The sequence below is a fragment of the Chrysemys picta genome, chromosome 18, assembly GCF_011386835.1.
Source record: "Chrysemys picta bellii isolate R12L10 chromosome 18, ASM1138683v2, whole genome shotgun sequence".
In the NCBI taxonomy this organism is placed as follows: Eukaryota; Metazoa; Chordata; order Testudines; family Emydidae; genus Chrysemys; species Chrysemys picta.
Genome location: NC_088808.1, coordinates 26235138 through 26262739, shown reverse-complemented (window position 1 = coordinate 26262739; position 27602 = coordinate 26235138). Strand labels below are relative to the sequence as shown.

General features: G+C 44.2%; 1 protein-coding gene and 1 long non-coding RNA gene across 20 annotated transcripts in view; one reads left to right on the top strand and one right to left on the bottom strand.

The window, feature by feature from the left end:
• The window catches only part of LOC122174088 (uncharacterized), a 44450-nt gene that overhangs the window by 3399 nt on the left and 13449 nt on the right, over window positions 1–27602 (top strand). The window lies entirely within an intron of this gene.
• Window positions 11000–27602, bottom strand: part of RALGPS1 (Ral GEF with PH domain and SH3 binding motif 1) — a 381746-nt gene continuing 365143 nt past the window's right edge. For 16 of the 19 annotated variants that reach the window (XM_042854450.2, XM_042854449.2, XM_042854451.2 and 13 more), the window contains 5 exons: window positions 20565–20670; window positions 18798–18890; window positions 18484–18589; window positions 16471–16562; window positions 11000–15225 (listed from right to left, as the gene is read on the bottom strand). In XM_042854450.2, the coding sequence (XP_042710384.2) occupies window positions 15151–15225; window positions 16471–16562; window positions 18484–18589; window positions 18798–18890; window positions 20565–20670 (472 nt within the window). In that variant the 3' untranslated portion in view covers window positions 11000–15150. Of the gene's footprint in view, window positions 15999–16470; window positions 16563–18483; window positions 18590–18797; window positions 18891–20564; window positions 20671–26328; window positions 26495–27602 lie in introns of those variants that run through there. The other 3 variants (XM_065572729.1, XR_010593744.1, XM_065572730.1) reach the window with 3 other exon arrangements.

The following is a 27602-nucleotide window of genomic DNA, read 5'->3' as shown; positions in this document are numbered from 1 at the left end:
CTGCCTTTGTACACTTTTTTGTGTGTGACTGTACAGAAAGACTCTTTCTGTGTTTGGATGCTATCACAAAAAACAGTTACCTACCGCTCATAACTGTTAGTCTTAGAGATGTGTTGTTCATGTCCATTCCGAGTAGGTGTATGCGTGCCGCATGCGCAGTTGCTGGAAGACTTTTCCCCTAGCGGTACCGGTTGGCTCAGGCGCCCCCTGGAGTTGCACCTTCATGGCACTGCATATAGGGCCCTGCCGACTCGCTGCCTCTTGCCAGATTACTCTGAGGGGAAGGCAGGTGGGTCTTGGAATGGACATGAGCAACACATCTCAAAGAACAACAGTTATGAGAGATAGGTAACTGTTTTTTCTTCTTCGAGTGCTTGCTCATGTCGATTCCAAGTAGATGACTCCCAAGCTTTACCTAGAAGGCAGGGTCGGAGTTCATGAAATCACTGATTGAAGCACCGCTCTGCTGAATGCTGCATTGTCCCTGGCATGCTGGGTAATGGTATAAAGCGAAGTGAGGGTGTGAACTGAGGACCATGTTGCCGCTCTACAGATCTCCAGGATTGGGACCTGGGTCAGGAAAGCCGCCGAGGAGGCCTGTGCTCTAGTAGAATGTGCTATCAGTGTGGGGGCAGGTATCTTTGCTAAATTGTAGCCTGCTTGGATACAGGACGTGATCCATGATGATATCCTTTGAGAGGACACCGGGAGGCCCTTCATCCTGTCCGCCACTGTGACAAACAGCTGGTTTGATTTACGTCGAACGTCCAAGGAGTGGAGCTTCTGCTCCCGGCTGTTAGCATGAGGCTTTAGGGAAAAAATGGAGAAAAATGTCTTGGTTGGTATGAAATTGTGAGACAACCTTAGGGAGAAAAGCTGGGTGTGGCCAAAGCTGCACTGTATCCTTGTAAAAGATGGTATAAGAAGGGTCAGATGTGAGGGCCTTGAGCTTGGACACCCTTCTAGCTGAAGTTATAGTGATCAGGAAAGCCACCTTCCAGGACAGATAGAGTAGTGAGCATGTCACTATGGGCTTGGATGGAGGCTCCATCAGCCTCGAAAGCACCAGATTAAGGTCCCAAGCTGGGGTCGGTTGCCGAACTTGTGGGTATAACCTGTTTAGTCCTTTAAGAAAATGACACACCATCAGGTTAGCGAAGACCAAGTGGCCTGCCTCTCCTGGGTGGAACGCTGAGATGGCGGCAAGGTGAACCTTTATTGATGAGAGCGACAAGCCCTGCTGCTTTAAATGTAGCAGGTAGCCCAAGATAAAGGGTATTGATGATTGCGTTGGAGAGGTACGACTCTGCGAACACTAGATCGAGAATCTCTTGCACTTGTTCAAGAAGGTGGACCTGGTGGATGGTTTCCTACTGCCAAGGAGAACCCCCCTAACAGGATTGGAACATGTGAGTTCTACCAGGATTAACCATGCAGCTTCCAAGTTGTGAGGTGTAGAGATTCAAGATTGGGATGCTGAAGCAGCCGTGATGCTAGGTGATCAGGTCCGTAACTAAAGACAGGGTGATTGGGGTGTCCACTGAGAGCTCCAGCAGCATGGTTTACCAGTGCTGGCGGGGTCAGGCTGGTGCTACCAGTATTAGTGAGGCTTTGTCCCTCCGGATCTTGAGGAGGACTTTGAACAAGCAGAATAGGTGGGAACACGTAGAACAGGTGGGCCTTCCAGGGAAGAAGGAAGGCATCTGCAAGTGAGCCGGGACTGTGATTCAGGAAGGAGCAGAACAGAAGGCACTTCCTTTTGCTCTTTGTGGCGAACAAGTCCATCTGGGGGAACTCCCCACCATTGGAAAATGTTGTTCACCACATCTGGGCGAATGGGCCACGTGTGATTGTGAAAGGATCTGCTGAGATGGTCCACCAGCTCGTTTTGAGATCCGGGGAGGTCAGAAGCATTCAGGAATATTGAGTGGGCTATACAGAAGTCTCCGAGCTTGAGAGCTTCCTGACATAGGGGAGAGGAGCGTGCTCGACCATGTCTGTTTTATATAAAACACAGCTGTTGTGTTGTATCAGGACTGATACGCATCTTCCTTCCAAATGAGCTTGGAAGGTCTGACATGCCAGATGAACTGCTTTCAGTTCCCTGACATTGATGTGAAGAAACAGCTCCGCTGGGGACCAGAGGCCCTGAGTTCTGTGCTCTCCCAGGTGTGCTCCCCACCCATGGTAGAAATGGGATAGACAGGCCAAGAAGGGTAATAACGGATCCAGGATTTGGGTTGGTGTGTCACCCCTGGGTGCATCTTAAAAAGGCCTGCCTAGGGCCTGGGAGTTGTCCCGACGACCCTGATCCCTAGTTAGTAAGGGGTTGAGACTAGCGATGCCAATGATTTCTGCCCTTTCTTCTACTGAAGTCCTACCTACAATGCCATTGATATGGGCGTGGCATAGGTTGGGAGTTAAAATGTTTGCGTTGAGTGGTGGGTCTATGCAGCTTCAAAGATTTTAAAGTGATCAAAAGTCTTTTAAACTATGCAGCTTTGAGTCCGTTTTTTTTCAAAGATAAGGTCGAGCCCTCGAACTGGAGGTCCTGAATTGTCTATTGAACTTCTCCCGGGAGGCCTGAGGCTTGAAGTCAGGAGCAACGACGTATAGTGATCGCTGAAAACATGGTGCGGGTTGCTGAGTCCAGCGAGGCCTGCAATGAGGCCCTCGCCACTGCCTTGCCCTCATTAACCAAGGCCAAGAACTCTGACTTGGAGTCTGCCTGCACAAACTCCTTAAACTTTGACATTGCTTCCCAGGATTTAAAGTTATAGTGACTGAGGATCGCTTGCAGGTTTGCAATGCGAAGCTGGAGCCCTCTGGTGAAATACACCTTCCTCCTGAAGAGATCCAGCTTTTCACATCCTTTGCCCGGGGAGTGGGCCCCTGCTGCCCTTGCCTCCCCCGCTGCTTGTTCACAGCCGCCATCACCAGCGAGTCCGGGGGGGAGAGAGGGGAGGGAGCATAAACAGATATTCATACCCTTTTGATGGCACAAAATATTTTCTTTTGACCCCCCCTTTTGCTGTCGGGGTCAAAGAGGCTGGCATCTGCCACAGGGTCTTAGTGGTCTCCTGTATTGTTTTAATAAGGGAGAGTGCCACCCTGGTGCGGCCCATGGGGGATAAGATGTCCACCATAGGGTCTGACACCTCAGTGACCTCCTCCAGCTGGATATCCATATTCTGTACCACCCTTCTGTGGAACTCCAGGTGGGCTCTATTATTAGGTGAGGCAGGCGCCGAAGATGTTCCCATTACTGCCTCAATTGGGTGAGGATGAGGAGGCGGCTTGGGCTGGTACGGGCCTTCTTGTCTGTCTGGTTCCTTGATGCGCACAGAGTCGTCGGTGTCCACACCTGTCTCAGTGTCGACTACGGTGCTGACTGCAGCGTGGACTACGGTGCCAGTAGTGGTACCAGTGTTGACGCTGCGAGACAGCTCTCTGGCCTTGGACGAGGATCATTCATCTGAGGTGACTGAGAGGGATTGCCCTGAAAAAGGACCCCTGGTATTGGTGGTATGCCCACAGGGTCCAAAAGGGCCACTGTGCTGACATCTGCCACTGCTGGCCATGGCACAGGTGGAAAGGATTGTGACTTTTCCAACCTCTGGGGATGCCGCTGCACTCAGTGCTGGCTCCTCCTAGGTACATAGGACTCTGCCTCCAAGTCTGACACTGAGGAGTCTGAGTGCGGAGACTATGGTGGTGTGGTGCCGGATGGTGCTGGGGTGAGGGCAAGCGGTGCCTGGTCATCACCAGCTTGCCCCTGGATGGCACCAGTGGTCTTTGCAATATTGGAGGCTTTGGGACTGATGACCTCTTGCGTTGGTCAGGAGAGTGTGGGGCCCGTCAAAGCTATGAGGTCCCTGGCCGCCTTAAAGGTCTCCGACGTGGAAGGGAGATCCAAATCCTCCACTGGACCCTCTTCTACTGGCACTGGACTCAACAGATCCCTCTGTGGGCCTGGAGTTAACGATGCTGCCTCCTGCACAGATGAGGCAGAGTGGCTCGGCACAGGTTGCACTCCACTAGCAGGCTTGCGCTCAGTCATAGAATCATAGAACACCAGGGTTGGAAGGCACCTCAGGAGGCCATCCAGTCCAATCCTCAACTCAAAGCAGGACCAATTCCCAACTAAATCACCCCAGCCAGGGCTTTGTCAAGCCTGACCTTAAAAACCTCTAAGGAAGGAGATTCCACCACCTCCCTAGGTAACCCATTCCAGTGCTTCACCACCCTCCTAGTGAAAAAGTTTTTCCTAATATCCACCCTAAACCTCCCCTACTGCAACTTGAGACCATTACTCCTTGTTCTGTCATCTGGTACCACTGAGAACAGTCTAGATCCATCTTCTTTGGAACCCCCTTTCAGGTAGTTGAAAACAGCTATCCAATCCCCCCCTCATTCTTCTCTTCTGCAGACTAAACAATCCCAATTCCCTCAGCCTCTCCTCATAAGTCATGTGCTCCAGCCCCCTAATCACTTTTGTTGCCCTCCACTGGACTCTCTCCAATTTTTCCACATCCTTCTTGTAGTGTGGGGCCCAAAACTGGACACAGTACTCCAGATGAGGCCTCACCAATGTCGAATAGAGGGGAATGATCATGTCCCTCGATCTGCTGGCAATGCCCCTACTTATACAGCCCAAAATGCTGTTAGCCTTGTGGGCAACAAGGGCACACTGTTGACTCAAATCCAGCTTCTCGTCCACTGTAACCCCTAGGTCCTTTTCTGCAGAAATGCTTCCTAGCCATTCGGTCCCTAGGCTGTAACAGTGCATGGGATTCTTCTGTCCTAAGTGCAGGACTCTGCACTTGTCCTTGTTGAGTAGGTGAGTGCCCTCTCTGTCTTTCTATGTTTCTTACGCGGCACCAGCAACTGTGAGCAGTACCGGGTTTCCGCACGTGAGGCAGTCTTCAGTGCCGGGGAGTGATGGTGTCTCTGACCCCAGAATCCTTCCTAGGTGCCGCATCCCTGATCGAGGCCAGTGCGTTATGAACTGATGCCAAAGAACCTGGTACCGGGTCCATGGGACTCTACTCTGACTGCGGCCGCTGGGCTGTCTCCATTAGCAACAGTTTCAGCCTGTGGTTCCTTTCCTTCTTAGTGTGGGGGCGGCATCCTCTGCAGATTTTGCACCTATTCATCTGATGGGATTCCCCCAAGCACTTTAAGCAGGACGTGTGCAGGTTGACCTTTGGCATTGGCTTTTGGCAGACCCCACATGGCTTAAACCCCTGGGACCAAGGCAGGCCCTGGGCAGGGGAAGGGAACGGGGAAGGGAAACCCGGACTAACAAGGGGGTTCAAGCACTAAACTACAAACTATTAACTTACTATTGAAAACTATTTACAGGATACCCGTACACTAGGGATTGTTCGAAAATGAGCGAAGCAGAGTGCTCCAACGACTGTCTCTGGCGGTAGAGGAACTGGAGAGGAGGCAGGTCGGCAGGGCCCTATATGAGGTGCCATGAAGGCGCAACTACAGGGGGCGCCTGAGCCAACCTGATGGGGGAAAAAGCCTTCTGGCGACACTGCACATGATGTGCGCACACCTACTCGGAATCAACATGAGCAAGCACTCAAAGAATACTAATAACTATTATCATCTCCTGTGAAACTCATTGCAACAGGATATCATTGACAGGATTCAAAAAGGTGTAGACATTTTTATGGCTAAGGAGGAAGATGTATTAACCCTTATGCTCTAGGACATAAACCAGCCACTAAATGACAAGATTAGGAAAAAAATTCCTTTATGGGCAGGTTATTCCGTAATTGCAGTTACAGGGTTTCTTGCACCTTCTTGTGAGGCGTTTGGTGCTTTCCCTTGCTGGAGACAGGATAGTGGACTTCATAGACCTCTGTCTGATGTGCAATAGCAATTTCTTATGCTCCTATGATTTATAGGAGCTGCTCTCTCTCTGCAATTTTTTTTTAAACAATCTCATGAGCTTCCCTTCCCTTTCTGCAGCTTTCTGCTCCCCTTTTGTAGGTGAACAACTGATCTCTCTCAGGTGTGCCTATCAGCATTGCTCTACTCCTTAAGGGGCAAGCCACCCTGCTACACCTATGTTAGTAATTAAAAAAAAAAAACTTAAGTCTGAAATGTCTCATGTGTGTATGATTAGCACTTTCTGAGATGCAGAATATAGACTGAAAAGGTCTGCAAAAATGCTTGCTGTCCTAATAACTGTCACTTTTCACATCAAAATTTCTCATACATAATGCAAACCCAGTTTTGTCCTCTGCAGCAGCAACATGTGTGTTTCTTGAGATTTAAATTCTAAGCCCATCACCAGACATAAAGATCATGAAAAACATAGCTTTTGATAATGAGGTATGAAACAGACCAGAAGGTAGCTGGTTACCAAAAGACATTAACTCTTTATCCTTCTATTGTCCCCTCCTCTGTATCCTAGCAAGCGGTCTCTTCCCTTGCTCTACAATTCTCCACTCAACTCTCCTTGCCCTTGTAAGACTCCACCAACCAATTTTGAATCTACCCCTACCACCAGGGCTCTGATCCGCTCTTCCCCCACCCCCACTCATTAAGTTCTGGCTCCATAAGCCAAGATAAATACGTTATATTCACTTGTGACAAATACTTTCACCTCAGTAGTTTCCATACTATTAAAGGAAACACTAACCATTTTGTTGAACCCAGCTGTAAAAGATCCCAGTGTAATGTACAGCTGTGAAATATATTGGAAAACAAAACTTCTGATCTTATTAAAGGGGCATTGTGAAGTTATGAATTGTATGTAAACAATTTACTGACCTGTGTTAAGTGACTAAAACAACTTAAAAATTGAATTTATTTGTCACTGGTCTATTTGCTTTTTGTATGTCACTTAGTTTCTTAGTAGATTAATATGCAATAGCAAGAAGCTGTAGGATTTGGGACTTGAAGAAACTTAGTCCTAACCAGTGATGACTGTTTGGGTCACCTGTATGTCTTGGTTCAGTCCTCTGTAAAACTGAGAAGCTGACTTCGAACGGTGAAAGAATGCCTCTAAACAGAACACATATGTAGGCAGGGCACTTCCTCCAATTCTTTTTTTTTTTTTATCTGCAGTTTCTAGTCCACAGCCATCTCTGGGCTGGAATGAGAATATCCTTTACAGCCTCCAGGGTGGAGTTTGGAGCTGTTTCAGAATGTGACAAACTCACGCATTAATAGATCGTATCTATAAGAAACATCACATCTAACCTCTACAATTTCAGATACCTGGTATAAAAATTTGTGCAGTTTATCTGCACTGTGACACCATCTCCCCCCCGTACACTCCAGGTGTGTAAAATAAAATAGAAATAAAAAAGATTCCAGTTTAGTTTCCTATCACTTTTTCCTATGAACTCCAAAAGTAAAGCCTTAGGCTTCAAGAGGTTTAATTAGCTCTTCAGTACTCAGCTTTGCCAGGGCATTTGTCTGGGATAGTATGTTACCTTTTAGCAGATCACTGCACTGTAGGAAAGATCCCTCTTGGAAAGATGAACCTTCCCTCCCATACTTCCCCCCCCATCTTTTTTCAACTCTACACTTAAAGCCTTGAGAGAACAAAAGGGAGATTGGGAACGGGCTTCCCAATGGATAAAGGCAGCCTAGAATAAGCACGTTCTAAGTGAGTTTTTCCTCACCCTTTCCAATGTGCTAATCGGGCCAGTTCTCTCATCTCTTGTCTAGTGGGGGAGCAAATTCTGACAAGTTTACTTCTACCAAAACTGATTGCTGGTCCAACCACAAGAACTGTTTGTGGGGCATAAGATGTACTCATCAACATTTGCAACCAGCATTAACAGATTCCTTATGATTGAAATTCTAAGACCCAAGCATTTCTGAGATTTAAGAAGTAATGGGAAGTGTCTTGTTCCCCACTACAGAAGGAAAAAAGAAAATGAGTGACATCCATTTAATGAAAGTGAGGAGTAGCCTCACATTTAGAACCTGGGAAAAGCAACTTGTATGAAATTTAGTTGTGGTCCTTAGGCTTCCCATTAGATTCCTTCCTATTATTTCCTCAGACAAATTCCCATCAAATCCATAGTGCTGTAGAAATTGGACCTTTCCTGCTTTTCTTTCTGAGGAACATATTGACCTTGAAGAGGGTGAGGAAGATGTTGAAGTGGGGAAAAATGTTTGTAGTTAATAGAAATTTTCTTTTTACATTTGATGTAGAGAGGGATGGAAATGTTACAGGCTAGGGTAAAATTCTCCAGCCAACAACCAACTCCTCCATGCTGATCCTTGCCTAAGAGATACCTCCATTGGGCACATGATTATGTCAGGCTTTCCCTAACCCTGAATCGCTGAAGTCAATGGGTACTTTCATAGAATTTAAAGTCAGAAAGGATCATTATAAACATCACTCCTGACCTTCTATGTAACACAAGCCAGAGAATTTCACCGAGTGCGTCTTGCAGTGGAAGGAATTATTTTTCTAATGATTTCTATGAGCCCAGGATCAAACCCCAAATGTCTAAATCCTGTTTAAGGACTATGAAGGAAACATGCCTTTGACATTAAAAGCCAGTGTGTGTGTTTTGTGTTTATTAAACATTCTTATTTCTTGTGAGGGTCACGTGGTCTGGAATTCATAGAATCATAGGACTGGAAGGGATAATGCCGTTTCAGATGGTTCAACCCTCGAAAGGTGATCTAGTCCAGTCCCTTGCACTCATGGCAGGACTAAGTATTATCTAGTCCATCCCTGACAGGTGTTTGTCTAACCTGCTCTTAAAAATCTTCATGATGGAGATTCCACAACCTCCCTAGGCAATTTATTCCAGTGCTTAACCACCCTAACAGGAAGTTTTTCCTAATATCTAACCTAAACATCCCTCGCTGCAATTTAAGCCCATTGCTTCTTGTCCTATCCTCAGAGGTTAAGAAGAACAATCTTTCTCCCTCCTCCTTGTAACAATCTTTTATGTGCTTGAAAACTGTTATGTCTCCTTGGCCTTCTCTTTTCCAGACTAAACAAATCCAGTTTTTTTCAATCTTCCTTCACAGGTCATGTTTTCTAGACCTTTAATCATTTTTGTTGCTCTTCTCTAGACTTTCTCCAATTTGTCCACATCTTTCCTGAAATATAGCACCCAGAACTGGACACAATACTCCAGTTGAGGCCTAATCAGTGTGGAGTAGAGTGGAAGAATTACTTCTCGTGTCTTGCTTACGACACTCCTGCTAATAAATCCCAGAATGATGTTTGCTTTTTTTGCAACAGCGTTACACTGTCGACTCACATTTAGCTTGTGGTCCACTATGACCTCCAGATCCCTTTCCGCAGTACTCCTTCCTAGGCAGTCATTTCCCAATTTGTATGTGTGCAACTGATTGTTCCTTCCTAAGTGGAGTACTTTGCATTTGTCTTTATTTAATTTCATCCTATTTACTTCAGACCATTTCTCCAGTTTGTCCAGATCATTTTGAATTTTAATCCTAACCGCCAAAGCACTTGCAACCCCTCCCAGCTTGATATCGTCCACAAACTTTATAAGTGTACTCTCTATGCCATTATCTAAATCACTGATGAAGATTGTAATGGGGCGGCTGCCCCACGCCCCGAAGGTGTGGGCTGTGGCAGGCCAGTGGGTCTGCGCAGATGTACAGCCAATGGGAGAAGAGCTTACTGGGAGCCAATCAGGGCCCAGGTTGGAGACAGCCAATCAGGGCCAGGCTCAGCCCTATAAAAGGCTGCTCAGGGAGCGAGCAGTCAGTCTGTCCCAGGCCTTTGAGAGGGGAAGGTCTATCTCCAAACTGGGAGACTAGCACCGCGGACAGCGCAGTGCTGGCCAGGCTCAGGGAGCAGAAGGGAGCTCTAGCCTGAGGCCTGCCAGGCTGCAGACCCTGATTGGAAGGGCCTAGCGGGTGCAAGGGGCCGTAGGGGAAGCGGACAGACGAGGGGAGAGAAGGAGGACAGCGAGGCTGTTGCCCGAGGGTCCCTGGGTCGGGACCCAGAGTAGAGGGCAGGCCTGGGTCCCCCCCTATCCCCTTGCAGTATATCTAGCTATTGGCCGTAGGGAGCGGCTATTACAGACCACGCCAGATCCCTGACGGGAGGAATTAGACTTTGGGGTGTGTGGTTGACCACAGTGGCTGGAACATAGAGACTTCTGATTGACCCCCCCCCCCCCAGAAGGGGGTGTGGAAGGACTGAGGGGCACTGCTGGAGGGCAGTGGTCCTGAAGAGGACGCCGTGAGTTGGTGAGCGACGTGGGCTCAGAAGCCAACCGAGGGCAAGATAACAGATGGGACACCACCAGGAGGGGGCACTCCTCTGGACAGAGCTAATTCCCAGAGTGACTAGGAGGAGGCGCTGCGGTGATGAGTCCCAATCCTATTACAGTGATATTGAAAAGAACCGCACCCAGAACTGATCCCTGCGGGGACCCATTCATTATGTTCTTCCAGCATGACTGTGAACCACTGATAACTACTCTCTGGGAATGGTTTTCCAAACAGTTATGCACCCACCTAATAATACCTCCATCTAGGTTGCATTTCCCTAGTTGTTTGTTGTTCCCTAGGTCATGCGAGACAGTATCAAAAGCTTTACTAAAGTCAAGATATACCACATCTACCGCTTCCCCCCCATCCACAAGGCTTGTTACCCTGCCAAAGTCATGGGCTTGTCTCTACTTCTGGGCACAGACAGATCTTAACAAGGGACTACAGAATTTTATCTGTTTATCTAAAGCCCCGATTGTAAGAAAAAAGAGAGAACAACCTCACATAGATTAGAAGTTTGGAAGGATTTTCCTTTTTCTTTGCCACACATTTTGATCCTGTCACATCTGCTTTATAAATAACTGTAGTTTATGCAACTATAAAATGTAGTGTCCAACTATGTTATTGTTTAATCACAAACAAAGCACAGTTTGATGTGCTTGAAGTGAGAAGTTCTAGTTCAACGTGTACCTCAAATCTACTCTTGACAATACATGGTATTGTTAACAATCTGAAAGATTCACAACCAAATGCATTTGTTTGTTATACAATTTTTTTACATTAAGGTATTTAATTAGTGAAACAATCATTATCAATGTAACAAGCTGAAATACAGCAACTTGATACAAGACTGAGGTAACAAAATACTTTGCCAAAAACCTAAAGACTCCCACACAAGGGGTTAAAAGTTCAGTGGTTATTATGGGTGAGACAATTCACAAAAGTTATAGAAAGTCTGTACACAAATGGCATGCAGTGGGCTGCTGAAAAATACGGCCAAAAAATAGCGCAACAGTGTTCACAAGAAACAAACTAATATAGAAATTGGTTTACATTGTAATGCGACAAATGGATTGTATATTGAAAACTTCTGTCGATGCCTTAATTGAGTGCTAATTGGACAAACATGCATTTTGGCACTAAATTACTTTAAAATTACACACACTAATAAATTAATAATAAATATTGCCTGAAATATATCTAATATCTTCACAAGTCTGAAATTAGTCATCCTGAAAAATAGACTAAAAAGGTCTGTTTTTACTAAACAGCTAAAGTCTTACTTTGTGACTAATAACACTTACAAGGTTTATGATATCCTTTCATAGAGGTGATATTTTAATCAGTACCAATATGCAATGTCTATTAATTCAACAGGAGCTTTTAAATCACATTAAAGGTGCCAGATACTGAGTCCCCAAAAAATCAGTAGTAAGAATTCATACTTTTTGTATTTAACATTAATTTATTTAAAAAAGGATTAAGCTGATGCCATCTCTCTACTGTTCTATCATTCACATTCATTTTATGTTTTCAAATGCTACACAGCAATACCACAATTATTGTGATACTCTGCAAGAATTTTAAGATATTGCACAAGGCAAAACTACACAATTGCCATGTTCAGCTCTGTTTTACATAATACTATCTACTCTGCAACTGGTGATCAGCTCAGGCATTCATTTTACCAATTCTTTAAAAACTTTCAAAATGCAAATTACTGAAGGTCTCGAGTAACATTGTTTTGAGGGGTTTGTTACACACACACACACACACACACACACACTTTCCATCCATGGCAGTATGAGAGACTCCTGGATATCAGAGTCACTATTGTGTGTATTCTCTCATTCATGCCACAAATAGTTCAGAGCATATCCTTCTTTCACGTTTGAACTCCTATCTTTGTAGGGGTTTGCTATACAGGTGAAGGGACCTGGAGATGTTTGGTACTTCTGTGTCATAGGATCATAGAATATCAGGGTTGGAAGGGACTTCATCTACTCCAACCCCCTGCTCAAAGCTGGACCAACCCCAGCTAAATCATCCCAGCCAGGGCTTTGTCAAGCCAGGCTTTAAAAACCTCTAAGGATGGAGATTCCACCACCTCCCTAGGTAACCCATTCCAGTACTTCACCACCCTCCTAGTGAAACAGTGTTTCCTAATATCCAACCTAGACCTCCCCCACTGCAACTTGAGACCATTGCTTCTTGTTCTGTCATCTACCACTATTGAGAACAGCCGAGCTCCATCCTCTTTGAAACCCCCCTTCAGGTAGTTGAAGGCTGCTATCAAATCCCTCCTTCACTGCCAACTTCTAAAGGGCTTTCCTTGAGAAAGATGATGTTTTCTGAGGATGAAAAACCTCCCTGCCCTGCATGGAATAACACCTAAAATGTTCAACAAGGCTTTGAATTCTACAAGCCCTCAAGATCTAAACAGGTTCCAGCTTTTGCCATTTCTAGCCTATCAGTTAACTGTGAGTGTCACCTTGGTCCACAGTCTCCGTAGCCACAACATCCATTACTTTTAATTTGAATTACAAGCATGGTGGAAAAAAATGAAGTGACAATTAGCTGTTTCTCCCCTTTCGCATTACATCTAAAAATGGCTTTAGACATCTTCTTAGCCTCCTAATATGGATGTCAGGTCAATGACTGTTAAATATAAAATTAATTTAAAATTGTAACAATGACCAAATTGTTCTCTTATTAATGGGGTAACTGAGCATTTGCAGATTGTTTTGCTGCAAGGATTTCAGTAGGATTTGTGGAACAAGATCCCTGCACAGGGGAATCACCCACATCCCAATAGAGCAGAACAAGATAGTTGTAGTTGTTATGGTCTCACCTGGGCATGATTAGTGTATAAAAGCACTATATGAGTACGTATCAGAGCTTTTGCAGAACCATTGAAATTAGCTGTGTTTAAAAATTCTGTTTTGGCAAATGAGCATTTTAAACTTCGATGTTTGAGGCCACAATTTACTTGTACCTATACTATCCTCATCCTCCTAAACACTCATTTGGTTGGCAATCTGGAAAATACAAGTACACTGTTAATTGTTGGCAATGCATTTATTAGTCCCTCCTATTTTTAAAATTGTCACAAGACCCTTTATAAATCTTTGCCGGCCGATGCCCATGATGGCCAAATGCATACTTATTTAAGAGAACAGTTTGGTTTCTTGATCTGTCACCTTCCAAATTTATTGTACCAGGTGGGCCACTTTACATTCTAACCAGTAGTCCTGGAAGTTCCAAAAACCTTTATGATCCATTGGCAAAGTGGGAATTCAGGATGCTTGAATACATGTTATGTATGTGGATGAAGTGTTGTCTTCAAATACAATTGAAAAAGCAACAGCATTGTATGTGGCATTGCATTCTAGCTCTGGCTTAAACACAGAAATCCAAGGACATTTTAGCTATAGGCACCACTCCAGCAGCTCTATTTTATAAGAATTCTGCATAAGGGGATGGCAAGTTAGATCTTCAGCTTTTACTCTTAGCATTTGAGGGTTTAGGTCAGACATATAACTTTACAATAATGCTGTTTCAGATGGTTCAACCCTCTGGATGCTGCAGATAGATTAGATATGTGTACAGACACACACTACACGTACATGCACCTATGAATTAATCTGAATGGCAGTCTAGAGAATACCTGCATCCTCAGAAATAGTCTAAATGTATAACTCACCTCTCACCACAACCATCCATGCATCTCTCTGTCTGGGAGAATAATTCAGAAGATTTCATTTCCAAATGGTTGGGCAACAGTAACATGCTGACGACAGAATTTCACCAGCATCATCATCATAAAAATCCTCTGTGTCAGATCTAACTATTGAAAATTCCATTCTTGGATATACAGATGCTGTTATCAGGTCACTACTTCAACTAATTTTTGGATTGCTAAAAAAGCAAAAAGATATTTTTTGGCCACTCCTCTATCCCACTGAAGATCTCTTGAACCATCAAAGAAGTCTGATGTCAAATCTGTGTGAATTCTGATACTTGCCCTGTCTCTCCCTACAGGAATCAGTAGGAACTATTTTTCTTGTCACATACCAAGTTTCAGTCTCAGGATTGTGACACAGACAGTTAAAAATCATTTTTATAGTCAACAGCAATTCAGCATTACAAGTAAGGTATTTTTGTAAGATAAATTAAAAAAAAAATCTGCTGCAAAATCAAGATTATGTGAGATCAGCAGAATATCCCAATGACTGGGCACTTGTTTTGATGTAGGACTCTGTTCATCCAAAATTATTTCTGGTCTTTTATGGTCTGCAAGCCTGTGGTCGAATCACAGCACTCTCCCACCTAGCTCACCATTTTGGCTGATTCTTGGGGAGCTGCAGAGTGAGGGTTTTTAATGCCATGACCAATGCATCTGAAAGCCTAGCTGAAAGTCAGGTGGGAGCTTCATGCAATGATTCATCCTTGATGGATGAAAGCCTGAACACTGACCAACAGAGGGATGTGACTAAAATGTGAAGAATTCTGAAATCAAGGTGAGAATAGCAGAAAGCTCTGACCAGCAGGTAGTGCTAAGGCACACCTGGGAAAAGAGAAGCAGGACGTTTCTCCTGGCAAGAAGGGTCTCTTACATTCGGTTCATTTCCTCTTTCCAGGATACTGGGTTGGTGGCTCCTGGTATACCAATCAGTCCAGCCTAGATCTCACCTCCATCATGATTTCAGAGGAACAGAGGCCTTCATGATAGAAGTACTAGTGGTGTTATTCTGTCTACCAGGTGATGTGTGTGCACATGCAGCTGCTGAGTGGGATTGGATCATCCACATGAGAGTGGAACAGTGAGTGGAAAGTTCAGCCATTCTGAGGAGTCAGGAGGTGGCTGGGAAGATCCAAATACCTGCATCCACGGAGCTAGGGATCTTAGATGAATAGCACCCATTGTGAAGGGGAAAATAAGGCCAATTTATCCTTAGGAGTAAGAAAACCCAAGAAAAGCTGTAACACAAAGTGAATTTAAATAGCAATGGACCATTCACTCGTCCTTTAAATTATATTTAAAAGTACAATATTCAAGTGAAAGAAATACTAAATTAAACTATTTATCTTGTGCCAAAATACACATTTCCCAAATAGCTCAAATATGAACTGCAGAATTGTCCAGAGATTTGATACAAAATCTGAGGCAACCACATTGCCAAGCAACTCAGTGCACTTAGGTTATAAAAATGTTGTTCCACAATTTTCTATTCTAATTGACACTTTGCAGCAAGTTAACACTGTCAATCATTTTGTGCATTAGAAAGAATTGAAAACCCAACATGGGCTAAATGTTCTTCAGTCACATAAAGCAGCTTAACAATAAAAAGAACAGTTTAAAAAAGAATAGGCAGAAGATGTGATGCACAGTTTGTGGTCAAACATTAGTCCAGGGCAGTTTGTGACCACAAAGTTAAAGTCAAGGTTTCCAGGATCCTGCATCAGTCAGGACTCATCTTCAGTCTGTCTAAATTGTCTACTTATGTTCAGTGCATGAGCATATCTGGTCCTAAGGACAACATTCACTTTCTGCTTTTAAAAGCTGTGTCAAAATCACTTTCAAGTTACATAGAAAAGTGCTGAAGTAATCTCGTCTGGGGCAGCTGGCTCACATTAGGGAGCTCCTTCTCCCCTTCTCCTAAGGGAAAGATATTCCCATCCTACAGTTTGGCACTTGAAGTCACATCACATACTGATGCAAGTTATTCGAATGACATAAGGTTAGCAGGTACCTGGAAGAGAATGTAAATTAGTCAGCAATGTAAAGTTCCTGTGGCAAGGGGAAACTGAAGTGTCAACCCATAGTATTATTATTTCCATTTATTGCCAAGTGCCAGCAATGCAATCAGTCCCTTAAACAGGCTCTGCATGAGGCTGACTCTGCAAGCTAGTAGCAGGACATTGTACCATAACTTCGGAGAGAAAACATGACATAGTAAGGGGCACTGAGACTTATGGCTAGAGCTGCACAAATTCATCATTACCAGATTTTTTGTGGGTATCCTAGAATTTGAAATCTTGCCTTTCACACCTGTTGCAAAACTTTGGTCAATATGCAAAAAGGGTTGCTATAAATATGCCCTGATGAGCTTGTCTGTGTATCCTTGAGGTGCCCATACAGGCTAGAAAGCGGCATCCTCTATGTAGGAGTTTCCTGGAATGTAAGGGAGAAACTGGTTGGAAAAGACATTTTCATGGCCTTACCTGAGGCCTGTTGCTTTTGCATGCATCATCCAAATGCTTGTGCCACAGTATTGCATGAAACCTTGACCCAGTCTGAAACTTGTAAATATTGCCTACAAAATTAAAACAAAAATCAGGATCCCTCAGGTTTTGACAAACAGACACTTGGCTTTGCTACATTATAATCATTTAGTGTAGAAGCCAAGAGTGTAACGTACATGGGAAAAGTAATTTGGTCTTCAAATACCCAAACTGCTCCTACCACACACAGCAGTCGCTGGCAGGGAGGATGGGCTATGAGGAATATGTGCCCAGCACCCCCCAGGTAGGAGGTGGAAGATAGTATGCATATTCAATAGACCTGAGAGGAGCACATGGCAGTAGAAATAAACTGCCATAGAACCAAAGACAGTAAGACCAATCTGGGCATCCACTCCAACCTCCTTCGTTTTATACTTTGCTTCATTCCTACTAGCGTTTATATACCTCACCCCTGAATCATTTTCAGGGATGCACTATTGTTTGCAAATTTAGCTTTTCCAGCGTCTGCTTGTTGGTCTCTTTCATTCCTCAGGTTAGCATTGCCCTTCCCTGAATTTTCTCTTGAAGTCAGACTTATTTCATTCATTGTATTCTACAGGAGAGAGATGCAGCATGTGCAGCTCATGTTCATCACTACCTCTCATTGAAATAAAGGAAGACGTGACATGTTAGGAGAACTTCAAAGTTTTCTATAGAGACTCCCATGATGCACATTGATGCTAGAAACTTTTTGAACATTTGAAGTATGTGCTGAGTGATGATGGTTAAAAATCTAAGTAAATGGTTTTATAAATACTTCAATGTTTGGAGAAGCCTCATAAATCAGCGCTTACAGTGAAGCTGACTATCTAGGGATTACAGAAGTCATATTTGAAGGACATAGTGACTTTGAGAGAGCCATTTGGAACAAAAAAAAACCCATAGGGTACATCTACACTGGAATAAAAGATATGCAGCATGTCCTGGGCTGGCCCAGGTCAGCTGACAGGGCCTCTGGCTGCAGGGCTAAAACTTGCTGTGTAGATGTTCAGATTTGGGCTGGACCCTTGGCTCTGGGACCCTCCAAGCCTGAGCCCCAACGTCTACACTGCAATTCAACAGCCACATAGCCATCGGTGGTGGGTGGAGCCCCCCTTCGGGGAGGCTAGCCCTAGCCCTGCCCCTTCCACCCCAAGCCCCCATGGCTGGAGCCCCAAGACCATCCCCCCTCAGCCAGAGGAGCCCCAAGACCACCCACCTGTGGTGGGAGGAGCCCTGAGACACTCCCACCCGGAGGAGCCCCGAACCCCCCCCTCAGCTGGAGGAACCCTGAGCCAGGCGAAGCCCTGAGACCCTCCCTACACTGGTGGCTGGAGCTCCGAGAGCCCCCCCTCAGCCGAAGGAGCCCCGAGTCAGCCAAAGCCCCAAGCCGCTCCCCCCACCTGCCTGGAGGAGCCCCAGCTGGCTGAAGTCTTGAGCTCATCTGCAGCCACACCGCATCTCCCCTCCCCAGACCCCAAGGCACCAGGAGAAAAGCATGCCTCTCTCTTCTCTGGAAGAAGCTTTTGCTATGCCCCATGCAGTAGCACATACTGCCTCCTCAGCTGCCCTGGAACCTGCAGGGGCATAATAAATCAAAAACTTCCCCCCAAAACCCTGCAACTGGGGGTCTGGCGCTGCCCATGCCCATAGCCTGAGCCCTGCAAGCCTGAGTCAGCTGACATGGGCCAGCTGCAGGTGCTTAACTGCAGTGTAGACATACCTATAGAGAATAGGGAATGCAAGTGACCTCACACTAATACCAAGAGTTCCTGCAAAACTCACAAAATGCACCCTCCCCCAATCATTTGGCAAGATGCAAACATTGGCTTTTTGCAGATGCATGCATCTCCCACTGTATCCTATTTTGAAAATCTGGTTCCTTAACTTTCTGAGCATGTAATATTGCAAATAATGTAAACTTAACATATTAAATGCTATTACCCCATTCCCCGAGTATAATGTAGCATCTACCTTTGTCAGGGTTATTTAGCTGAAAAATATCAGGATGTTCAGGATCATCAGGCAGTGCCACCATCCAGCCCACAACAGAGACTTTTTTACCAGCAGTAGATTTATACTAGAGAGAGACAGACAGATCAGTTACAATTAGCAGTAGCATGATTATACACTGGGTTGACTTCTAACCATGAAAACAGAGCAGACAAATGTGCTGGCTGGGAGTGACCATATTCACTTTTTGAATGCACATTGCCAGTCCTGCTCATGAGGATGATACGTCTAAAGAATGGTTTGTTTTCTAGAACAATTTAATATACTTTGCTTACATGTTTTCTTTCTGTGCCTCTTAATGACTTTGCTCCGAAGTAGAGAAGAGTTGATCCCGAAAGTGTAACCCAATATCTAGTCCATGAGGAGAGCTGAATAAGAAAGAAGAAAATTGGTAAAAATATCAGTGTATTAATTTCAGATACTCTGAAAATGAATTAACAACTAAGTATTAGAATTAGCTGTTTAAAGTGGGGAAGCTAATAGGAGGAGGGAGCTGGGGCCAGATTCTCAGCTGGTGTAAATCAGTATAGCTCCCTAGGCTCTGGCTGTTGTCTATGAGAATGCAAGATACATCAAAGAAAATCCACATTATCCTAATGTCTCCTCTAGAAATCTCAGGGCTGTTCCTTTCAGTGCAGAGCATTGTACTGCCCTCTGCTGGGCATATCTTATACCTGCCTCTGATGTTTGGTCAGCACAATTGATTAGCCAAAAATTCTAAAAAATTACTTATAATCAAAAAGTCAGAAAAAATTTGTTTCAGATGGAAAGAAATGTTTTGGTTTGATTTTAGGCATTTTTATCTGTTTTTTAAATAAAAACAAAGGAAATTAAGACCTAGATTCACAAGGAAACCTGGGCACCGTTCACAAAATTGAGGCGGAAGTTGTGGTCTTATTGTCTCCTGTTGAAACTGTTTCACTTTGTACAAATAATTAAATATTAATTGGCGCAAGGACTGGAACCTGGGTGACACCCCGCATTCCCCGATGAGTGCCCTAATCACTAGGCTATAGAGTTACTCTCACTCACTGTATTTATACGAAGTGGAACAGATTCAACAAAAGAGATTGATATAAGAGCCCACCCCAGAATAGCCAATAGGCTGGTCCTGCTCTGGAGCAGGGACTTGAACCCTGGTCTCCCATATCCGAGGTGAGTTTCCTAATTACTGGGCAACTGGTATAAGGGATGCACCACCATCCCCTCCTCTTTCTTCTCCACCACCCTTTTATGAATCTAGCCAAAAAAATCAAAACATCTTGTTCTGGGAGTGTTGAAATAAGTCATTTGGACATTTTCAATTTTTTTCTTCTATTCAAAAAATGTGCTGCAATTGATGCAAATTCACAAAATGTTTTGGTTGATCTGAATCTACTTTTTTTTGGTTAAATTTTCAGCCATATAGTTTTGCACAGCTCTAATTACAAGGTTATTTCAACAGTTCTTCAAATCTCTTAAGACTAAACCATGAAGCTCCAAATAAAAAGTTGTAAGAGGATCAAAGGTAAACCATGGGATTTCCATTGCATCATTTTCTCCCATCCCAAAGAGGGCCTGAGACTGAGGCCGGTGGAATCCTGTGAATCTATGGCATAATGCTTGTGCAGAGAGCTGGTTCTCTGCAATACTACCTGAGCCTCCTGAAGAGCCATTCAGCCTTTGTGTCCTGCTTGCAACAGGACACAAAGCCCTCCCATTGATGTGAGGGGATCTGAATGTGAGGAGAGGGATCCCACAGAAATGGATGCTGACAGGCCTTTACAGAGGCTGATACTACACAGAGTTCCTCTTCTCATCCTCTGTGGTGTCCCGTACAAGTACATGGGGAAAGAACTGATGCAGAGCGGATGCTGGGAGAGAAGGAAACATTTTGTGTCTTATGTTTTAATAGAAAGTGATTTTGTAGCAAAACATTGTTCAGTTTCCTGGAACAGAATTAACTGCCTTGCCTTGTTTGGCATTGTACTGCAATCTGAAGCTAACAATGCAAACAATAATAGCCATTATCAAATTAAGATCACAGTAAAGGTCCAACTTACTGTAGGCTTTCTGCCTTCCTTTAGTAACGTCTTCCTTCTTAAAGGCCCTTCCATGGTAATGACTCCTGTTGAACTCCCTAATGTGCAGCTCCAGGCCCCTGTTGGGCTGAAGCGACAAACACTGTCACATTTAGGTGCACAGACAAACAGGAACAAATAATGCTCTTAATAAAATTTATTCTTTATAGAAGTTTTCCATGCAGTGGTTGCTATTGCATATATAGAATCATCGAAACTTGGCTCTGTAGCATGTATGTTTCAGATACCTAAACAAAATAACCAGGTTTTCTGAAAAATTCTAATAGATTTCAGGAAACAGGAGAAATCTAGTGCAACATGTTATACTGAGTTATGTTTGATTTACATAGTGGTAAGCCTAGAAATAATGACCTTTCATCCAGAAAACAGGACTCATGGTAGTTCTCTTACTGTGCATAGTTTCTAATTACACACATATGCAACCTATATATTTTTATATGACAGAAAGTGAAGAATAAATTATCCAACTGAAACTACAGGAGGAATATCTGATGGAAATAATGTATTTTCATAATTAAATCATAATTTCTGAATTAAATCAGGCCACCAGGACATGCCCTCACTCGTGCAGAATGTACCGGGGCATCTTTAAGAACCCAAATAGCTAGTGCCTCTGTTTTAAGAAAAAATATATTGGCCACATCAAAAGTATTTTACCATAGGTGTAAAGCAGCAATGGTATCTGCGAACATTCAAAATAGATTAGTGACATGTTTGAAACTGTTTGAATTAAAAAAGCCAAACTGTAGAGAAATAAGCATGTTAAAAAATCTTTCTGCAGATGATTTGTCACTGGAAAATTTGACCACATTACATGTACAGTTCTACTCTGTGTAACTATTAAGCAAACTAAAAAACCAGTGACCACTAAGATACACACTGCTGCCTTCTCCACAGTGCAATCAATTGCCATTTATAATTAATGTTTGAATATGTTTATCAACTATTATTACATAATGTATTGACAGAGTTCTTGGTGCTTCAAAAAATAGTGAAAGACACTGTTCCCCCAAAGCTTACAGTTTATGATGGATCTGTATGTAGATTACACACAATTTATATATCTGCAGTCCATCCCCAGATTTGCCAGTAACAACTACAAGATGATTTTTAATCTGAGACAGAAGATTTTGCTTTGTGATACCCCCATAACAGGCAAATCATATGAATTTTCTCATCTATTTAAAAAAAGTTTTATTTTGTCATTAACATAAATAAACTTTCCATACAAGTATTAACAACTCCTATTCATAACCTGTATTTGCTACCTTTAAAAGTCCCATCTGTGTTTAGTAACTTATTATTGATGTATTTATTTTGTTCAGATTCCAAAAATGGTCATACATAATATAAAATCTCCTTGAGCCTGACATAAGGCTGTCCATCATTTTTTTTAATTGAAAGGATTTCCCATAATTTATTTCTCTTTGCCACTAACGATGGGGTATCTATCTTTTTCCAAAAATGAGCTATTACACAGCTGGATGCTAGCAGTAATTGTGTTATCAAGGAACCCTACTCCAAGTTAGTAACCTCTTTTAAAATGTTACCTAATAGACTCACTATGGGTTTTGTGGGTGGCCTCACTTTAGTTACCTTAAAAATTCTATTTGTTATTTTCTCCAAAAATACTATTATCTTAGGGCATTCACAGCATATATGCAGAAAGGTCCTTATTTCTCTCCATCCTCTCCATTATTTTTATATATATATTACTTCACTTAAATGGTATGAGGTACCACCGATAACGTATTTTGTAGTAATCTTCCTTAATGGTTACCCAAATAGATGAGATTTTGGCCTTCCTCCATATATTTTTCCCATTGCCCCAAAGTGACATCTGTTTTTAGATTATTTTCCTATTTTTCCCATAAAGATTATCTTATCTTTTAGATCCATCAGTAAATTGTTATATCATGAAAAAAGGATCCAAGCCCTTTGAGGTGGCCTTTACCATAATTAATATTTCTAGCCTTGTTAATGGTCACCTGCAACTTGGGCTTCCTACATGGGATTTGATATAATGCTTTAGTTGCAAATAAACCAACATCGGTATATTAATAATCCCCATTAGTTCTTTGATGGTATTAATTTCCATAACTTTATCATTACAGAATACTGGCTATTACTTGTATACCCTTTTTCCTTCCATACATTATATGTGTTGGATTAGATAACCTTAGTTGAAATTCTGGATCATTTTTGATGGATGGAAGTGGAAGGAAAAGGGGCTCTCTCTTATCTTTATCAAATTATATCCATGGAGTGTCATTTTGACACCTGGATTGGTTCCCTTTTGTGTTGGTCTAAATCCATTAGGTAAAATAAAAATAATCAACGCACTAAATTTATAATTAAAATCTTGTTCAATTTCCACACACAATTAGTGACTACCTGTGAAAAATTTGGTTTAAGTGACTTGCCCAGCATCTCATAGGAACGCTATGGCAGAGGCAGGGATACAGTCCGGTTCTCCAGGGCAGTGTTCGCCTGCCTTAACCATGAGACAATCCTTTTTCCTGCAGACCCTGCCTCATTCACTACACCTTCCAACTGCTGCAACAAATGAGGGAGGAGGCTTATAGACAAAAGTTTCCTTTACTACACAATCCTGATTCATCCCAGAGCAGGTCCTAAACAAGGCAGGGTTCCTGTGGAGAAAATAGTCTTTAATTACATGATAACATGGTAATTAAAGACTGTCTCATAATGCATATGCACAAATGACTGAATTAAGGTTATACAAACAACCTTAATTCCATCATCTCCTAACTTTAACTTTTTGTGTGCCTAACTTTGTGACCACAATGATGTTCTTTTAACATAGGGGTGTGTGTATGTGTGTGTGTAATTTCCTAGGTTTTTAAAAAAGCAAATGGAAAAAACCAGAAATTCCATCATATCGACAGCACATAGTTCATCAGTGTAGTTGGAACATTTAGATCCACAACACAGACCAGATGTGAACAAGAGGGGGATGGGACGCTTTCCCAGTGTGTTTCACAGATATTTGCTGACAGAAAAAAGGTAAGGAATATTGGTTCCACTTCAGGTTCTGGAGGGGAATGCATTCTAGTGGCCACAGACTCTTCTGTCTGTTCCTTCCAAACTTGACCCCCTTCTGCCTCATCCCCCTCCAACCTGTCCCTGCCCTAGTCCTGTTTCTTACCCACCCATGTCTCTTTGTTCCAGTCCCAGTCCTAGTCTCCACTCCTCAGGCTTCTCATCCGAGTCCCTTTGCCCAGCCAGTCCTAATCTTCTCCTCTAGGCTCACTGTCCAAGTCCCAGTCTCTTCTGTTGCCTCCACAGAACCAGTCCTAGTTCTCCACTGCTGGCTCCTCATCCAGTTGTTCCCCTGCTTCACTAATTCCCAGTCCTATCCTCTTTGTCCAATCTCAGATTCTTTCAAGCTCCTTGACCCAGCTCCCCTCTCTGGCTCAGTGTCCCAGTCTCTTTGTCTAACCAGTCCCTGTTTTTCCTCTGCATCTCAGCCCTGGTCAGAGCTATCCCCTGGTCTTGTTCTTTCTCACACTAGTTCAGGGGTGGGCAAACTAAGGCCCAGGGGCCGCATCTGGCCCTTGAGCTCCTGCTGGGGAGCGGGGTCCAGGGCTTGCCCCGCTCCACGAGTACCGTGGCTTCTCGCGGCACCTGGAAGCAGCAACATGTCCCCCCTCTGGCTCCTACATGTAGGGGCAGCCAGGGGCTCTGCATGCTGCTCCTACCCCAAGCACCACCCCTGCAGCTCCCATTGGCTGGGAACCATGGCCGATGGGAGCTGCAGGGGTGGCACCTGCGGACAGGGCAGCGCGCAGAGCCACCTGGCCGTGCCTCCGCGTAGGAGCCAGAGGGGGGACATGTTGCTGCTTCCAGGAGCTGCTTGAGGTAAGCGCCACCTGGAGCCTGCACCCCTGACCCCCTCCAGTGTCCCACCCTCCTGCACCGCCCTCACCCCCCGCACCCGCAAGCCACACTGCAACCCCAGCCCAAAGCCCCCTCCCACAGCCTGAACTCTTCATTTCTGGCCCCATCCCAGAGCCCTCACCCCCTCCCGTACCCCAACTCCCAATTTCGTGAGCATTCATGGCCTGCCATACAATTTCCATACACAGATGTGGCCCTCGGGCCGAAAAGTTTGCCCACCCCTGCACTAGTTCCTAGTCTCAGTCTCTTTGTTCATCCAGTCCCAATCTCCCTCATTCCCCCAACTCTTCCAATCTTAGCATTTTCCCCCTATCCAGCCAACTGGCTCACAGGTCCCCCTCCTCCCAGTTTTCCTTACCAGATACAAATCTCCTTTCCCGGCTCCCAGTCTCTTTGCTCTTGCCTGCTGGTCCCAATCCCAGTCTCCTTCTCCCGCACGCCAGTCCCAGTCTTACCAGATTCCTTGCCCCAATCTACTCCTTTCCACCCCCCCCCCAGTCTGGCTTTTGTCCCCTCTGTATTTAAAGCACTACTCAATGGACCATATTCTCCACTGTCTTGCAAAATAGTTTTAAAACAGGATTTGTATACCTACTTTGCACAGGTGCAACTAACAACACAAGGTGGCAGGCAGTGAAGAATTAAGCCTGGTGCATCCAAAAGTGACTCCTAAATGTTGTGGACTGCTCCTAGAGGTTAGGCAATGGCATTGACTACTGGAAACATGTTTGATGCTGGGGAAGAGGTCAATAGATGAACAGAATGCTCTGCTCCCACGGCTTAAAAATCAGAGTAAATATTGAGGCCAAAACATTCCAGAAGTTTGAGGGAAAACACATAATTTGGAGTTTTATCCTAGTGCAATGTAGAAATAATTCAGGAGTCTGGCAAAATACAGTATGGAATTGTGGCAACATAAAAGCCCCACAATAGCTCATGACAATGACCTCAGAAATCAAAAGGCATTAATGAAAGCATATTGACTAATGGGGTGAGAGAAAAGAAACTAAGTAATACACCTCTACCCTGATATAACGTGACCTGATCTAACACGAATTTGGTACAGGAGCAGGCTGTGGGTTGGGGTGTGGGTTGTGGGTGTGTGAGGGCGCCGGTTGGTGGCGTGGGCTCTGGGGTGCAGGAGGGTGGGACCCAGGGGTTCAGAGGGCGGGAGGAGGATCAGGGCTGGGGCAGGGGATTGGGGCACTGGAGTGGGTCAGGAGTGCAGGCTCCAGGCAGTGCTTACCTCAAGGAGTCTCCCAGAAGCAATGGCATGTCCCCACTCCAGCTCCTATGTGGAGGTGCGGCCAGGCAGCACTGCGCGCTGCCCTGTCTGCAGGTGCCGCCCCTGCAGCTCCCATTGGCCGCAGTTCCTGGCCAATGGGAGCTGCAGGGGCGGCACTTGGGGTAGAGGCAGCGTGCAGAACCCCCTGGCTGCCCGTACGCGTAGGAGCCAGAGGGGGGACATGTTGCTGCTTCCAGGAGCCACGCAAAGCGGGGCAAGCCAAGGACCCTGCTCCCCGGCAGGAGCTCAAGGGCCAGATTAAAACATCTGAAGGGCCGGATGCGGCCCCTGAGCCTTAGTTTGCCACCCCTGGGGTAGAGTCTAGTTGCTGTTCTCATTTAACATCCTTTCCTCCTCTGTGACTTTAATTTCTATTATAAAGCTTCTAAGAATGTTTCACCAACTGAATGACTCAATGCTTATTTGGAAAAATTAAGCTGTCTTGTGTGGGACAAATAAACAAGTGTTCCAAGAAACACACATACATTAAGTGTATTTTCACAAGGAAATAAAATGTACCTGATAATGCCTCATAAAGGCAACTGAACAATGTGCATTATAGCATCAAAGAATCCAAGAAATCAGAAGTGAAAACCCCCAGCAGACAATCTAGTTCAGATCCTGGCCAATGCAGGGAATGTATTTTCAAAGGCAGGAATTATTTAGGAGATATAAGTGGGTATAACTAGAAGTAATGGAATAAAATAAGAAAAGGAAAATTTAGAATGCAAAGTCTTCTTGGCAACAGGAATGGCTTGACACCAGAACTCTCTCTTCTCTAGGTACTTATATGACCAAAAAACCTGCCCCCCCATCACTGTAGTATCTGAGAGCCTCTGAAAGGAAGTGGGGGAAGCCCCCAATAAAGCAAGACTGGCCAAAGCACTCATATCATTGTAATGGAATGATAGAAAGAAATTATGAGAAGATGTACTGTGGTGAACAGTCCTTCCCTACTCCTCGGGGGATGGACTAGAAGTGATTTATTAGTTCTTTTATAGGCTTTTTTTATATATATATATACCTCTGACTCCTATGAATCTTTGAATTAGTCTGTGGTTTTCAGAAGCAGATACCTCAAACATACATGTACAAGCCCCAGCGTATTTTCCAAAAGCAGCTATATTAATAGTTGTCTCCACTGGTCCCTGTAATGGCAATCAGTGATCATTTCTGTCTGTATTTAAGCACTAAAACACTGTATCCCATTGGTTATGCCTTGGAGCAGTTAAGAGATGGTGATCCTGAGATCACTTGGGGCATTTCTAAAACAGGTCATCACCACTTTCCTCATTTTGTATTTTAATCTTGAGCCACAGGATCAACACAATCCCCTCTGCTACCTTCCTGCAGTTACAGAGGTTTGTCAAAATTTTACTAGCCCAGCTCAGGTGTCTGTAGTCAGATTTACATATTATATGAATATTTCCATTTCCTGCAATCAGGGAACTTTTCAGCAAAACTTAGGGAGTTTCATGTTAAAACTTGGAGTACAGATGAGGTTCACATGTAATGGATGATTCTCAAGGCTACAACTTTAAGTAAATCTGTATTTTGTCTCTCCTTGGCCTATAAGTAGAGCATTTGGCTTCCTGAAAAGTCTAGGACTTGATCCTACTTCCATTGAAGTAATAAATTTCACCTTTTTGTTATTTCTATTATTTTACCTGTTTCTTCTGCAAATAGATGCAGCTGTGTATTCCACTTAGGTGTGTGCACGCCCAGTGCACTGGAACTGGAGAAATTTGCTTAGCAGTACCATAGAGGGGACAGGAATCCAGTCTTACCTACCA